Source organism: Phascolarctos cinereus, unplaced genomic scaffold, assembly GCF_003287225.1.
Source record: "Phascolarctos cinereus isolate Bilbo 61053 unplaced genomic scaffold, phaCin_HiC Scaffold_5;HRSCAF=322, whole genome shotgun sequence".
Taxonomy (NCBI): domain Eukaryota; kingdom Metazoa; phylum Chordata; class Mammalia; order Diprotodontia; family Phascolarctidae; genus Phascolarctos; species Phascolarctos cinereus.
This window is the reverse complement of record NW_027555958.1, coordinates 225561-241746: the sequence shown is the minus strand read 5'-3', so window position 1 is coordinate 241746 and position 16186 is coordinate 225561. Positions and strand designations below refer to the sequence as shown.

The window sequence follows — 16186 nt, the reverse complement described above, 5'->3', positions numbered from 1 at the left end:
TTGATCTTCCTAAATGGGAGGATCTGAGATCCTGCCTTTGCAGCTCTGAGCAATTTGCACCATCTATCTGGCCTCCATTTTCTTATTTCTAAAATACAGAGGGCAGGAATAGAACATTACAGTGTCACATGACCAATAAGATGGAAGACTCGATATTTCCTCTAGTCCCTATTAAGGCTCAAAAAGAAAAAGAGAAAAAAAAAGGCAATGCCAAATCCCAAGAGGCATTAGGTCCCAGAGGTCCAGTAATTACAGCTGTCAATGAAGCAACAACCTCAGGAACTCATACTGAAGAACATCCCACTCCCTTTGGCACCATTGCTCTAGATCTAGAAGTACACACAGATCAACCCACCAGCTTGTGCTCTGGGACCCACTCAGGAATCTTCCTGCTACTACAGGTTGTGCTGGCACACAATAGCCCCCCAGTGGCACTCTTACCCAATAATTCTGTTGAAACAAACAATGGACCTCAACTCTGTCCAGCTACAGGTGGAAGAAATATGGGAGGGAGGACCATATTCTGCCTGGGGTAGCCCTAAGTTAGTGAATCCAAAAGTGGCAGAAACTATGCACAGAATGCCATCCTTACCATCCCCCAACCCTTCAAATGCACAGACACTCACCCAGTCCAGCCAGAGAACTAAAGAATGGAATCATAATGGGGGCCAGCACATAGGGCTGCACTAGGCTTAAAGAAGGACTGACACCAGATCAAAGCATACTATTTTTGCTATTTTTTCTTCTGTTGTGTTTTCTTTCCTCTTTCTGATGGTTCCTCCTATTGGTTTTAATTCTTACTTACAACATCACTAATGTGAAAATATGTTTAATAGGAATGTATATGTACAGTCTATATCAGATTGTGTGCTATCTTGGGGAGAGTGGTGGGGAGGAAGGGGGAGAAAAATTTTAAACTCAAAAGCATATGGAAGTGATTGTTGATAAATCAAAATAAATTAATTTTTTTTTAAAAAAAAGGACTGACACCAAACTGAGGCTGGTTTAATTCCCCCTAGAAGTCACTCGGGGCAGGCAGGGACTGAGGCTGATAAAAAATGGGTTCCCCAACACGGAAGGAGGCCACAATAGCTTAGAGGTCCAGCCCCAGGGGTAGACTCACCCTCAAAAGGGAATGTGAGAAGAATATAAGAGGAAAAGGCTAAGACCACCAAAGATTTCAAGATGAAGAAAACTCAGTCAAAAACCTAGAGCACGCGTAGATAAATCAACATAGAAGGTACTAAAATCAGAAGTAAAAATGAGTATCAAGACAACTAAAAGATTGCAAATGTCTCTAAATAAATATTGTAAGAAAGGAAATTAGTTCAACAATTGATGAGACACAGAACTCTATGGATTCCCAAGAAAGCATTGAACGTTAACCGGATGTTCCAAAATAGTTTAAGAGACAACTTAATTGCCTCTTGAATCAGTCAACCCCAACCTTGAAAGAAGAAATGAACCTTAGGTAAGAACAAATGGTCTGCACAACAGAAATAATTAGGAGAATAGAAATACTTGAATCCACTGTGGCAAGTGCCTCCAAAGAAGCAAAATGGAAAACAACTGGAATAAAATATGTTGAAGTAAAAAATAATCTGAAAGAAGAGAAGCAAAAAGCAGTATAGTAACATTAAAAGAAAACAAGATCTCTCCATGCCAGCAAAATACATTGATCTCGAAGACAAGATGTATGGAAACAGCTTAATAGCCCTGTCCTCCTAGAACATGACAAGTCAGAAAACTTAAATACCATACCACAAGAAATAATACAGCAAAATTGCCTCAAACTTCTGAATACAGAAAAAAGCACTATTTGAAGCCTCAAGGGAAAAAAGTTCTGTTTCAAGCTCCAAGACACATGGTGGTTAAATTTAACAATTTCAATGACAAAGAATACATTCTGCAAGTGATCAGGAGAAAAACTTTCAAATACAAAGAAAAGAAAATTAGAATAGCACAAGACTACTTGGCACTCACCAGAAACCTCAAGAAAATGGAATAATATATTCCAAAAAGTAAAGGAGCTCAAGATGCAACCCAAATGATATAATTTATAAGCTTGAAACTAATCATCACTGAAAAAAATCAACTCAGTAAAATAGATGTATTTGAATCATTTTTTGAAGAAAATAAAGCATAAATGTGAGCAGATTATTTGACTTGCAAACACTGTTATAACAATAGAAATGTAAGAAAGGTAAATAAAAGTGCAGTGGGTAGACCAGCCAGCTTCCAAGATCCCTGTGATCTACATGCTACTGAATTGGGAGTTAGAAGTCTAGAATTCCAGGCTGGCTCTGTCATCTATGAGATGGTGACTTCTGACAAGTCACTTAATCTCCCTAGGTTTCATTTCTACATGTGTAAAAGGAAGGAGTTGGATCAGATAACTCAACTCCAACATTCTATGGCCATAAGTTTCCTAACCACAGAAAAGGGGTGAACATTTTGGTCTCCCAGCTGCTTTCACAATGAGCATGAGCCTATAGAGGCTAAGAAAATTAATTGTAAACCATTCCCCATGTGTCCTGTGATGACCACGGTGCCTGTGAGCTTTTGAGAGAGTCTGGATGAAGAACACAGCTGGTACATGGAGAGATGTACTGCTAGGGCAGCCTAGTGCACCTCATAACCAGCTATTGCCTCTGTCGAGGCAAATACCCATCCCAAACTACTCTGGTCAATCTGGTGCCTCCTGAGCTCAGCAGGCACAGCCTACATTCCTGTGCTATCTTTAGCATCCCACTTCTTATCTCTAACCCAGGGCTTGTAGATGAAAAGGTGATTTGGGAGAAAGTTCGATCTCACTATTGTGAAAGACTATTGAGAAAAGTGCCTGCTGAAGAAAGGTGGATTCTCCCCCAGATGAAGAACGTATCTGTTTTACAGACTAGGTCTCCCTATCTCACCCAGGATGGAAGCACAGCAGCCACTTATGGCCTGATCCCACTACCAAAAGGGTGGAAACTCTGACGTGGTTCCTTTTCCAGCCTGGACTCAGCCCTCAAGTTGATGAGAAGAGATTAGAGGAGCAACAATGGGTGTTTTTCTACCACACTTTGGTCATAATTACCTCCTGCAAAGGTTTAATTTGTGTAAAAAAAAGCTGTCCAATAAAAAGGCCAAAGGTGCCCAGAAACAAACTACCCACATCAGCAAGAATGTGTCCCCCTTTCCAAGCACAGAAAGAGAGAGAGGTGGTATCTGAGGGCAATGTCTGTTTAGAATACAAGCTCATTTGTAAAACACCAGATGATGGTGGGACACAAAGAGCAGTATCACCTCATAAAACAATGAAAAATAATAGAGGAAAAGGTAAATGTATGGAAAGCTCCACATGAGACCCAAATTTACTATGTCATTTCAAGAGCATTCTCAGATGAGGCTGACAGGAGGAAAATGGAACAGATTGGGCAGTATTTCTGTAATGATCCATCTGAATCTGTGGTGGTAGAGGAACTACTTCATCCCAACCCTGAATTCTGGTCCATGATGTGCTGAATGAGGGAAAAGAAAAAGCACTAAAGAAAATGAGGTAGGGGAAAATGGTTGGACGAGACCATGTAGATACAAAGAAAATCTGTGCGGGAGACACCGCAACCCTAAGCATTTCTCCAAAACATCTCAAAGAGGAAAATGTACCAAAGAATGGAAAAATCCACAGATTGTATTGTTACCTAAACAAAGGTAGTCAAAAGAACGTGGATAGCTATCAACCCACTCATCTTTCTCGTCTCTGTGATGCTGGGGTACAGCTGTAGTGAACACTTTCCATTGAGAACAGTGAGAAGGGAACAGAGTCTGACCACACTTTGGCAGTTACAAAATTGACTAAAGAGTACAGAGAAGCCAAGATCATCCTGCACTTGTTTATCAATCATTGTAAAAAGCATCTGGCTCAGCAGAGCAAGATGATGCTTTCAAGTCTGTCTTCCAACAAGACACCCTCCATGCCTGTGCTAAGATGACAGGTGATCACTGAAACCATGAGATGATTATTCAACGCCTCTGATTATGTCCATCAAGTGAGGCACCAAAGAGCAGGACATTTCTGTGCATCTGAGCACCAATGGTATTGGACAGCTGTTTGTAGAGGTCTTGGTCTTAAAGACATCTAAGATCTCCTTGAATCTTAAGAAACCCAATTTCCATGAGTCATGGTTTCTGCTTCTTTCATACATCTTTATGTCCTCTACTTCTCCCCAGAAGCATCCTCTCAGTGTAGGGCCAACCTTGAGTTCTCAAAGGCAATATAAGCTGAGCGTGAGTTCTGGAAGTGCCCCCCCATGTGTGGGCAAGGTCTGTCATCTGAGCACCAGCCAAGACTGATTGGCCACATGGTAATCCAGTTTCCAGCCACACTGCCTCTCTAAGACCCCCACCTCACCCCACCCCACCAGCAATGGCCCAACTGATCTGTATTGGAGGAGGCACTTCCCTCACTGGTGACATAACAGAAGCTGCCCCTGGAGCAACCTTGTGGCAGAAGTGCTTGTGTCCATGCCAGGCAGCAGGGCACACACCAGAGCGGGAGGGGCTAGGTGTATGATGCTCTCTGGTTTCAGACAGATGTGGCAGCAGAAGGACTGGCCACCAGGGGACCCAAATCTCAGGTCTGTCCCTTCTGTTCTCTGTGCCTCAGGCTTCTTCTCTGTGTAATGAGTTCACTGGCCCAGATGACTGCTAAGGCCCCTCCCAGCTTGACTGTTCTAACCCAATGGGACCAGGTGGAACCAGACCACAGAGTTTGGAGGGAGAGCTGCCAAAGGTCAGGTGGGAGACACTGAGCTGTCCAGATGGCCTGTTACCCAACTTCCTCTTTAAAGTCCTACCTCCTTAAAAATGGAACAAACCCACCAGCACGCAGGAAGCCTAGGCTGGCACCTGAAGGAGATGATGCCCGTGTAGAGAAGAGGGAACGCCAGCATGCACAAGATTACCCGCCAGAGGCCATTGTCCACACACAGCTGCCCCCACCAGACTTTGGTCAGAAAGGCCTGGGGAGAAAAAGGGAGAGAGAGGTGCACTGAGCAGAGTAGGCGGGGCCCCTCTGGAGCCATGCACATCTATGCATGCAAAAACACAGGCACATGGAACAACGAAGCTGACAGGCAAGGGGCTAGCTAATGCTGACAGGTGCTTGAAGGCTGACAGAGCCCCTCATATCTCTCCGTCATTCCCTGGGAAATACAGAAATTTCTCTTTGTTTTCTTTTCCTTTTTCTTTCTTTCTTTCTTTTTTTTTAGGCAATTGGGGTTAAGTGACTTGCCCAGGGTCACACATCTAGTAAGTGTCGAGTGTTTGGTCTGACGCTGAATTTGAACTCAGGTCCTCCTGAATTCAGGGCCAGTGCTCTATCAGAAATACAGAAATTTCATACACATGTTTGTGAGCCCCAGCAATATCATGAGCACCAAGTCAGGCATGGGGGTGGGGGGGGCCACGGTCCAGGGGGATGGGCAGAATTCCACCCAGACAGACAGGACCCAGCCCAGCCTTCAGGGACCTCTCAGCCAGGCGTGACCAAGTCTACCAGGCTGGGGCTCCTGAGGCCGAGCAGCTTGGCCCACCCTCCCCTGGGGAAGGGGCCTGGGGTTGTTGGTTTTAGGCCACTTCCATGTTGGAGGCCCCACTTATCCTGGTACTGAGTTGGATCAGAAGACATGAAACTTCTGTGAATATCCTGTGTAATCCAAGCTGCCCCTGGAAGGGCCTTGTGGCAGAAAAGCATCAGAGGATTTGGTGGTGAAGGGACTTTATTGCTGTCAGTTTAGAGCTAGGGAGAGGACCTTAGCCTGGGTCCAATCTTTTTGTTTGACAGAAAATAGGGGCATGCCTTGCCCAAGGCAACCTACATTAAAGGGAAGATGCCAACCCTCCCTGACTCCTGAGGGCCCCAGCTCAGAACCCCATCCTCTCCAGAACCTGTCCACCTTCTCTGCTGCTGAGATGACCACTGACCTTCTGCCATTCTGCCTCCAGCCATGCACACCTGCAAGTTAGCTCCCTGCTCCCTCAACACCTGCTTTGGGGCACATGCCACAAAGCTGTGGTTTGCTGATTGTCTCCTCCTAGGCTGTGATAAGTGAATGGAGTGGTGCACACAGTTGATGTCTGATGCCCTGCAGCCCTGACCCAGAGCTAAGGAGTGGCAACCTCTGCCCTTACCTGCTGCATAGTCTCCAGCAAGACACTGTTCTCTGAACCTTAGAGCAAAGAACCTGCCTGCACAACCTGCCCCAAAGAGCTGCCATAAGAAAAAACCACCCTCTGTATGTGCGAGCTAGGACTAGGAATGAGCACCCCCCACCCCAGGTCCATGCTCATGCAGGGAGAGGGGGCTGATGCCCTGATGGATGGATGTCCATGGTCAGTCATGAAATAGAACTGTCCAATTCTCCAGAGGAAGACCCTCCCTCTACATACCCATCCATACACACACACATGCACATACGTACACACATGCTTGCACACACATGCTTACTCCAGGAAGGCTAACCTGGATGCCCCCATGGGACACAAATTTCATGTCTTTGGCCTCCAGAGCCAGCTGCAGACAAGTTGTCTTCCCCCAGGCCTCAGACACTCGGATAAGGAGCTTCTGGGCTCTCTCCTCGTCTTTCCGATAGCACTCAGTGAAGACCCCTAAAAGGTCCAGGGATGGGGAGCGTATGTCAGCAGCTACCCTGTGCTCCATCCCCTCCTGCCACATACCTGCCAGGCAGACACAGGTCGCCATGCTGGAATGGGAGCAGGAATCACCCAGGAGAGGGATCAGCCCCTGAAAGCCTCCCATCATCCTAGAAGCAAACTTACCAATGGCTCTGTGTTCATATTCCTCAGCAAGGGTGAGCATTTCCTCAGAGCTGTCTGTATCATCCTCCTCCTTGGACAGCTCCTTTAGGATCTTACTGCAGGCCAAGGCTGCCGCAATGCAGTCCTGGCTCTGGAGACATCAGGGGGAGAGGACTGGGTAGCCAAGCCCACCATGAGGCCAGCTCTAGGCAGACCCTGTCACTTTTGGATACATCCCAGCTGTTCTTCCTGGGGCCCTCCCACAAGGCTGCTACAGGGAGAACCCTTCTGGAGGATAACCACTCTATGGAAAGACCCCTCTGCAGGGAGGAAGGGCTTCTAGGTGCCACCTAGAGCAAACCCCTGAGGACTAGAGCCTGCTCTTAGAGGCACAAACAGAGTTCTAACACAGGGCCTGAGGCATGACTCCAAGCCCCAGAAGTGACTGAGATCCATTGCTGTGCCCTACCAGCCCAGCCCATACTCCTGCTAAGGGAAGGTGGGCTCTAAGCTCACCTCTTGACCTACCCCAACTTGACCTTCATTAGGGAATGGTATGACCAGTATTTACTCAGCATTTGCAAATCACTTGATGCCACCTTCCCCGCCAAGTGGATAGGCATCATGTACCTTCAAGGTACATGGCGCAGTGGAGAGATGGGTGGACCTCGAATTCTAGCCAAATCTGACATGGTGGTCAGTCTGGTGTCCAACCATTGACCTACTCCTCCTCTTTGCACCTAAAAGCCCCTACTGGGGGTTGGGACCACCTGGCACGTGCACCAGAGCTACTCTGTGCTTGGGAGGGGTGTACAGTCTACACTCCATTTCACTTCCTACCATTGGTAGTAGATTCACTGGCTGCCAACTAAGAGTAAGAGGTAAAGATTTTCTTCAGAGAATAAGAAGGAGGTTAGTTTCATCCCCTCTTTATTCTTGCTGCCTCCTCCAGTGTGAGAGCCAAGCTCCCCACTCCCAATCCCTGCACCTCTAGAAAACACATCCCTCTTTAGCACTGCTATGCTTCCCTGTTACTCACTGGCCCACAAGGAGGGAAGGTCTGGTCACCTTGGCACAGGCCCCTTTGAAGAATGCCCACTCCTACCTACACTATCAGTCCACCCAAAAATAATCTTGCAGTATTGACAAGGGTGAGTCCCATGACCTGCCATCCTAGAACTCCCCAGGACCTCATCCATCTGCCTCCGTGCAGCCCAGGCCATTGAACATTGACCTCGGGTAACAACGATGGCTGGCAGAAGTCCCCCTTAAAGACCCTACACAAGGAATGTCTTATAGACATCTACTCTCCACTGGGTACCTGGGCCCAGATGATCTCTGCCAGTTCTTTGCGGTTCTGGACAATGGCCCAAATGAGGAGGTCTCTGACAGGGTCCATGGTGAAAGTGACACGGCCTGGAGAACGCTTGTAGAGGGACCGCAGGCTCACTCCTTGCACCTGGTGAGCACGTGACAATTAGAACTCCACCACAGGAGACTGGCTCTAAGCAAATGAAGGAATCAAGAGATTGAAGCATCACCGAGGTGATAGGAGGGTGCTCCCATGGCAGGAGGTAGGCATTTATCACACCAACCATGCATGAGGCCTCCAGATCAGTATGAACAGCACTACGATGTACATGACTGTCTATCTTTGTCAACCCCCAGTGCCCAGCACTGAGGATGGATGAATGGATGGATGAATGAATAGATGAATGAATGAATGAATGAATGAATGAGAAATACACCACTTTGCTCTAGACCAAAGGTTCCCAAACTTATTTGGACTACCACCCCCTTTCCAAAAAAAAAAAGTTAGTGCCCCTCTGGATATTTACTTTCTTTAACCCTTTAATTGTTTTTTTTTTTAAATTTGTGTCATTTCAAAAAAAAATTAAATGACATTAAATTTAATAATTTATTGTAAATGTGTGGGTTCTTTACTGCATTGAATTTTTTTTTTTCTGCCTTTTGGTGAGGCAATCAGGGTTAAGTGACTTGCCCAGTAAGTGTCAAGGGTCTGAGGTTGGATTTGAACTCAGGTTCTCTTGACTCCAAGGCCAGAGCTATATCCACTGCACTACCTAGCTGCCCCTATCTGCACTGAAATTTTGATGACACAATATTGCGTATTGCATCATGTAACCATATAATATTGTATTATAAACAAGTCATTACACACACATATTCCTGCCGATGCATGCTGGACTTCCTGACAATACGTGACATGCTCACCTGCTAACACTTGCTTATTAAGACCTATCAGCAGACTTGATCACTGATAGGTTATAACTTGCATTTTGTGTGTTTATTTGGAAATAACGTAATCACTATCACTTTAACTCTGTTAAAGATAAAAGATAGATAAAACATGTGCAAACAGTTTTCCAAGATTTTCTCATCTTCTTTTCTTTCTTTATGCTTCCACTGCCCCCTTATTTTTATTCAATGCCCCCCAGTTGCACCCAAGGCTACTACTGCCCCCCTGAATCATTCCAGTGCCCCCAGGGGGCAGTATCACCAACTCTGGGAATCTATGCTTCTAGACTATATACAAAGGAGCACAGCACTTACCTATCCAGCTTCAGAGACTGTAGGATCACAGAGGGTCAGAGTTGGGAGGGACCTCTGACTTTACAAAGGAGGGAACCAAGAGTCAAAAGGGGTGAAAGATCTGCCCAAAGTCATTCCCTATTATATGGAAGACAGATTCCACTTGGGAAACATATCCTTCTAAAATTGACTTTCAATCACTTGAAGCCAGATCTTTATAACAAATAAAACTTCTGCCCTTAGAAAGTTTCCTGGGCCACCTGCATTACAATGAGATATGGGGATATGAACTTCTGGCTTTCTCAAGGACCTTTGGATGAGACCCCTCAGAGAAACTAAAAAGGGTCTGGAAGAGAAGGACCTTTAGACAGGCCTGGCCTGGGGACTCCAACTGCGCAAGCAGCGCCAGGGTGATTGGTCATGGGAGGTATTTCAAGGGGATTCCTTTGGGGATGGACTGGTCTGGATACCTGCTGAAGTCCTATCTAGTTGTAAGAGTCTGTGATTTCAGGATTCTAAAAGTTTAAGTAATTGAGCCTTCTTTCTGGAGTGTGATTTCCTCTGAATCTACTGGAGGATTTTCTGTTCTTGGAAGAGTAGCCATGTCCCAGGTGAAATGGACAATGAAGCCCCTGAAATGCAGGGCAAAGACTGGCTGAGGTGGGTCAGCCAAGGGGGGCTCTCTTTCCATTGGCTATCAATCAGTCCCTTCATTTGGCTCACAGGATCTGAGAACCACAGAAAGTCATAGTGGAGAGGGACCTCAGGAGCCATCAATCCAACCCATGCACCAAAGTGTTTATCCAAGTCCTTGTTGCCATCCACCTGGGAATGGAAACTCCTTATGGGCAGAGATTAGTTTGTTCATTTTCCTTGCATCCCAGGGACTAGCACAGTACTTAATAAATGTTTATTGATTGATTAAATGATGGACTGAAAGTAACCCACACTCTAACAAACCCCTCAAATGGCTGTCCAACCTGTTTGAAGACCTCCAAGGAAAGGGAGCTCTCCACCTTCTGAGGAAACAGCTCTCATGGTGAGGAAGTCTTTCCTGCCCTCAAGTCTTTGGTGGCTGCTCCAAACCCTGATATTGAGTATGCATTACCATTCAGTCAAATCTCCAGATCCTTGATTTCCACTTCCAGGAGCCAAGATGGTGGAGTAAAAAGGTACTCGCTCTCACTCTCCCCTATCAACCTATGAAAACCCAGAAAATATCACCCCGGAAAAAAAAAAACCTGGAACAACTGAACTAGAAGAAAGACAGGGAGCAGCAGTGCAGCAAATGGGTCTCCCAGCGCCTCAGCAAAAATAAGGGAAGCAGCACTACAAAGGGCCCCAGGCAGATAAGCACCTGCAGCATTCATCTGAAAGGAGCTGAAGAAAGCAACCTAGAGTCTTCCTGAAGTCCCAGCCTTGCTGATTCCAACCCAACACCAGGTAAGCTGTCAGAACCCTACAGCCTCCAATTGTCAACCAGGAGGAGACCGTGAAGCCTAGGTGGTAGAGCAGGCAAACACCAACACCTGGACCTCTGAGTGCCCCCGTGAGGGCAGGGAACCGGTGGAAACCAGTTCAGAAAAACACCAGGTGCCTTACCGCAAAGGAATCTCCCAGTGCATTAGCACAAACAAGGGAGGCAGTATTGCAAGGGGCCCCAGGCAGATAAACACCCTGCAGCACCCATCTAAAAGCAGCTGAACAAAGCTAAAGGAAAGGAAAAGCTGGCAACCTAGAATTGCCTGAAAGTTCCAGCCTTGCTGATTCCAGCCCAAAACAAGGTAAGCTACCAGAACCCTACAGCCTCCAACTGCCAACATGAGACCCCAGCACACAAAGCCAGTGACCAAGACCTAGGATCCCAACACAAGAAGCTTGAGTCAGTGCTCTCTGTTCCGCAGGAGAGTGTAATCTCTTTAAATGCCAGGGAATAAAGAAACCATGACTAAAAAGAAACGTACCATAGATTCATATTACGAGAAGAGTGAAGATCAAGACAGAAATTCTGAAGAGGACAACATTGTCAACAAACCCACATCTGCAACATCAAAAGGGAATATGAACTGGTCTGAAGCCCAAAAAGCCTTCTTAGAAGAGCTCAAGAAGGATTTTAAAAGTCTAATGAGAGAGGTAGAAGAGTCCTTAAAAAATACAATTGGCCAATTGGAAAAAAAGTACACTGAAGAAAACAAATCCCTTAAAAATACAATTGGCCAATTGAAGAAGGAAGTACAAAAACTAACAGAAGAAAACAATCTGTTAAAAACTAGAATTGGACAAATGGAAACTAATGACTCTATGAGAGAGCAAGAATCAGTCAAACAGAAACAAAAAATGAAAAAATAGATGAAAACATAAAATACCTCATCGGTAAAACAACCGACCTGGAAAATTGATCCAGGAGAGACAATTTAAAAATCATTGGACTACCTGAAAATCATGATGAAAAAAAGAGCCTGGACAGTATCTTTCAGGAAATCATAAAGGAAAACTGCCCAGAAGTCCTAGAACCAGAAGGTAAAATAACCATAGAAAGAATACACCACTGACCACCTGAAAGAGATCCCAAATTGACAACGCCAAGGAATATAATAGCAAAATTCCAAAATTACCAGATGAAAGAGAAGGTGCTGCAAGCAGCCAGAAAGAAACAATTTAAATATCATGGAACCACAGTCAGGATTACACAGGACCTTGCAGCTTCTACATTAAAAGACCAGGGCATGGAACATGATATTCCTAAGGCAAAGGAGCTTGGATTGCAGCCAAGGATCAACTACCCTGCAAAAATGAGCATGATTTTTCAAGGGAGGAGATGGATATTCAATGAAATAGGGGACTTCCAAACCTTCCTCATAAAAAGACCAGAGCTCAACAAAAAATTTGATCTTCAAGTACAAGATTCAAGAAAGACATAAAAAGGTAAATGGGACAGAAAGATACAAAATGTTGTTAATAAGGGCGGACTGTTTACATCCCTACAAGGGAAGATGACACTTGCAACTCTTGAGAACTGTATTGTTATTACACCATGTTAAAGGAGTATACATAAAGGGGTGGATATTAGTTGACTTTGATGTAATGATAAAAAAAAATCTAATCAAGTGGGTTAAATGGATCCAAGTAAGTGATTAGTCTGATCTTAGAAAATGTACTGAGAAAGGAGGAGGCAGACAAGGGTAAATTACATTACAGGAAAAGACAGAAAATCCTATTACAGCAGAGGGAAAGAAGGAGGGGGTGAGCATTGTTTGAACCTTACTGTCATCAGATTTGGCTCAAGAAGGGAATAACATAATCAGTTAGGTATAGAAATCTAACTTGCCCTATAGGCAGTAGGAGGGAAAAGGGGAAAGAAAAGGGAGGGGGGATAGAAGGGAGGGAAGAAGCAGTAAGGGCAAAGGGGAAGAAAAGGGGAAGGGATAATAGAAGGGAGGAGAGACTGAAGGAGGTGGTGGTCAAAAGCAAAACACTAGTGGGGGGAAAGGAGAAAGGAGAAAGAAAAGCATAAATGGGGGGGGAAAGGATGGAGAAAAAGATAGATAGTAATCATAACTGTGAAAGTTGAATTACTATCTTTTTTTTTCTCTTCTGTTGAGTTTTGTTTCCTCTTTCTGACGGTTCCTCCTATTGGTTTTAATTTTTACTTACAACTTCACTAATGTGAAAATATGTTTAATAGGAATGTAAATGTACAGCCTATATCAGATTGTGCACCATCTTGGGGAGGGTGGGGAGGAAGAAGGAGAAAAATTTTAAACTCAAAAGCTTATGGAAGTGATTGTTGATAAATCAAAATAAATTAGTAAAAGAAAAAAAAGAAAAAAGAATTAAAAAGAAAAAAAATAAACAAATCTCCAGATCTTTTTCAGAACCACTCTAGTCTATCCAAGCCATGCCATGCCATCTTCTCCTTGTAATATTGATTTTTTGGGCCCAGTGGCAAGACTTTATATTTATTCCTACTGAATCTGATTTTGTTCAATTCAGCCCATTGCCCCAATCTGTCAAATTCCTTTTTGATCCTGACTCAGCCATCCAATATGTTAGCTATCCCTCACTATTTGGGAGTCATGCCTTATCCAAGGCATTGACAAAAATGTTACATAGCACAGGAATGCAAAGATAAGTGAGGGCAGTGTGGTACCTTGGGCAGACTCAGGGAACCTCTCAAATGGGGAATGAACATGGAGGTTAGCAGGGAGTGAGTGGGGTGAGAAAAGGTAGTACCGTACATTGAGCTTGATGTGTGGCACAGCCAGGGACAGCCGGGGCCGCTCGCTGTGCTTGGGCTTGGGGTACAGTGGTTGTGTGAAATCTCCAAGCAGCTCCCTGAGCACCTGGGACACGTGGTGCATCTGGATTTTGGGCAGGGATGAGTAGGCAGAGCGCTCCATCTCCTCCATCAGCACCTTCTGCAGCTTGCTATGGAACAGACTGGAGGGTGCCAAGTTCTCATAGAGGTAAATCAGTGTATCCCAGGTGACAAATTCCTTCAGGCGGACACCATTCTCCAGGAAGAGCTTCACAAACTCAGGCTTGTTGGTGATGAGGGCAGCAGCCATCATTGGATGCAGATCTGAGGGCTGAGCCAGCAGCAAACCAAGGTCAGTCATGGAAATGACCAGAGGGCAGGGGGCCAAGGACACCCCAACCAGAGCAAAACTAAGGTCGTTTCCCATTCACTCATTTGGAGTTACCCAGATGAATAATCTGGTTGGGTTAGCTTTTGGCAGTTTCTAGGGGCTCCCCACAGGTTTCCCAAATGTTTCTATTTCTCCCCTGTGGCTGTTAGAAGCATGAGTTCACACCCATCCCAGAGAGCACAGTTAATGCATTGCACAGAAATGTCCATGGCCAAAGGCAGTGTTTGAAGTGAATTCCTTGCAAGTGCCCTGGCCCCAACCTCTCATATAGGAGGAGGACTCTCTTTAATGCCAGAAAACGCCACAGACCCTCCTTTACTGACAACAGGGCCATTTGTGTCCCTGGTGGACAATATGTGTGACAATGGACCCAAGCTTGCTTTTGAGTGGTGGCATTTCATTCACCGCATCACCTCTCCACAGGTTTGCTAAACAGAGATTACTGATTAGGCTGGAGCATTGAGTTTGCTTGTGGTCCCCATGGAATTACTGGCCAGGAGTAAAGGCTTGGATTCCTGCAGTAACTCTGAGGCCTCAGAGAGTCCACAAGCCACAGATTGGGGACCATCGCCTAGGTAGCATTTTTGGGGGTGCCCATTGCCTAAAACTATACAAAGCACCCAGCAGTGTCTCCCATCAGAGTCCTGCAAAAACCCACAGCTGGACTGCTAGCGAGATGACCAGGCCCACTTAATATAACCACCGCATTGCTGACCCTACACCATTGCCGCCATGCCTTGAGGGACCCACCTTCCACTGGCGCTCATCTGTGAAAATCTCACTTCGAGCAATATCCACCCGGTTCCAAGCCACAGCCAACTTCAGCTGATGGTCCCAGTTCTCATGGCCCACATGGTCATGGTTCCTTGAGGCTGAAGGTGGAAGCAGAGAAGGGAAGGCTTTGGCTGGGGCTCAGAGCATGTGAAGTCCAGGGTCCCTGGCTTCCTCACTTGCCCCAGCAGAACCCAAGGGTCCAGCATTCGTCCCTGAATCCAATCCCATCATTGGCTCAGGTGAGTACATTACAGTTAATTTGCCTAACTTATTCCCCTTCCTTCCCCCATTATATTTTTGCTGATGTTTTTTGCTCTTTCACCCTATTGGAATGTAAGCTCCTTGTGGGCAGGGAAGGTCCTGCTTTTTGTCTTTGTGTCTTCAGTGCCTAAAGTAGTACCTGGCACATAGTGAACATTCAGTGCTTTTCTGTTCATTTGTTCATCCATCTATCCATCCATCCATCCATCCATCCATCCATCCATCCATCTATCCATCCATTCACATGAACCAGGAGCAAAGCAGGTGTCAGCATTTAGCACCTCCCGGCCACTCCCCAGGCTCTGCTCACACCCTCCATGGGAACCCCCTGCCCTGATGCTCACCTTTCAGCAGAGCCTGGAGGATGGCCACGTCCACATCCTGCTGGCCATTTTTGCCTTCACGGTAGATGGTCAGCAGCTGTCTCTTCCGTACAATGTCTTGGATCTGCAACAAATCGCCAGGGATAGATGAGCTGTACCAGCAAGGCCAGACCCCATGCTTATCTAAGCAGGTGCTGTTTCTTGCACTCAGGGAAAGGCCTGTGGCCAATCCCCCTCACTAGCATATGGGCTTGAGGGGAGGCCGCCCCAGTGCCAGGCCCTGAGTCCATTTGCCACAAAGTCACCCTGAGCCCTGGGGCTCACTCTAGCCATATTGGAGGCAGCTGACAGTCCCACAGCTAGGGCCCACAGCTCCCAGGGTTCACTATTTTGCTGGCCAAGAATGAGCCCAACTCTGATACAGTGGGACCCTCCAAAGCAGGTGGTAGCCACAACTACAGATTATAGCCCCTCCCTGACTGGACAGAAGATTACAGGAGGTTCCGTGGCCCCAAACCATTTGTGTCTAAGCTGGTACTCTATGACATCCCAACACTATTTTCCTTTTTTTTTTTAAGCTTTGAAATTTATTTTCAAATAAAGATCTGCCTTCTCTCCCTCCACCGCCATACCCTATATCCATGTATACACTCCACACATACAAGCATGCACGTGCACACACATGCATGCTTCACCTGTGCTCACATCACACATATAAGCACATGTGTGCACACATGACACAGTCATGCATACATACAACACGCTTGCACACTTCACCTGTGGGCACATGCCACACACACAAGCACGCAGCACACACATACACGT

The 16186-nt window shown here is 45.9% G+C and overlaps 1 protein-coding gene across 2 annotated transcripts in view; it reads right to left on the bottom strand.

Moving 5' to 3' along the window:
• The window catches only part of TRPM2 (transient receptor potential cation channel subfamily M member 2), a 64797-nt gene that overhangs the window by 25142 nt on the left and 23469 nt on the right, over positions 1–16186 (bottom strand). For both annotated transcript variants that reach the window (XM_020980019.1, XM_020980021.1), the window contains exons 10-16: positions 15383–15485; positions 14754–14875; positions 13593–13943; positions 8123–8260; positions 6823–6952; positions 6506–6651; positions 4891–5003 (exon numbers count right to left, since the gene is read on the bottom strand). In XM_020980019.1, the coding sequence (XP_020835678.1) occupies positions 4891–5003; positions 6506–6651; positions 6823–6952; positions 8123–8260; positions 13593–13943; positions 14754–14875; positions 15383–15485 (1103 nt within the window). The remainder of the gene's footprint in view (positions 1–4890; positions 5004–6505; positions 6652–6822; positions 6953–8122; positions 8261–13592; positions 13944–14753; positions 14876–15382; positions 15486–16186) is intronic.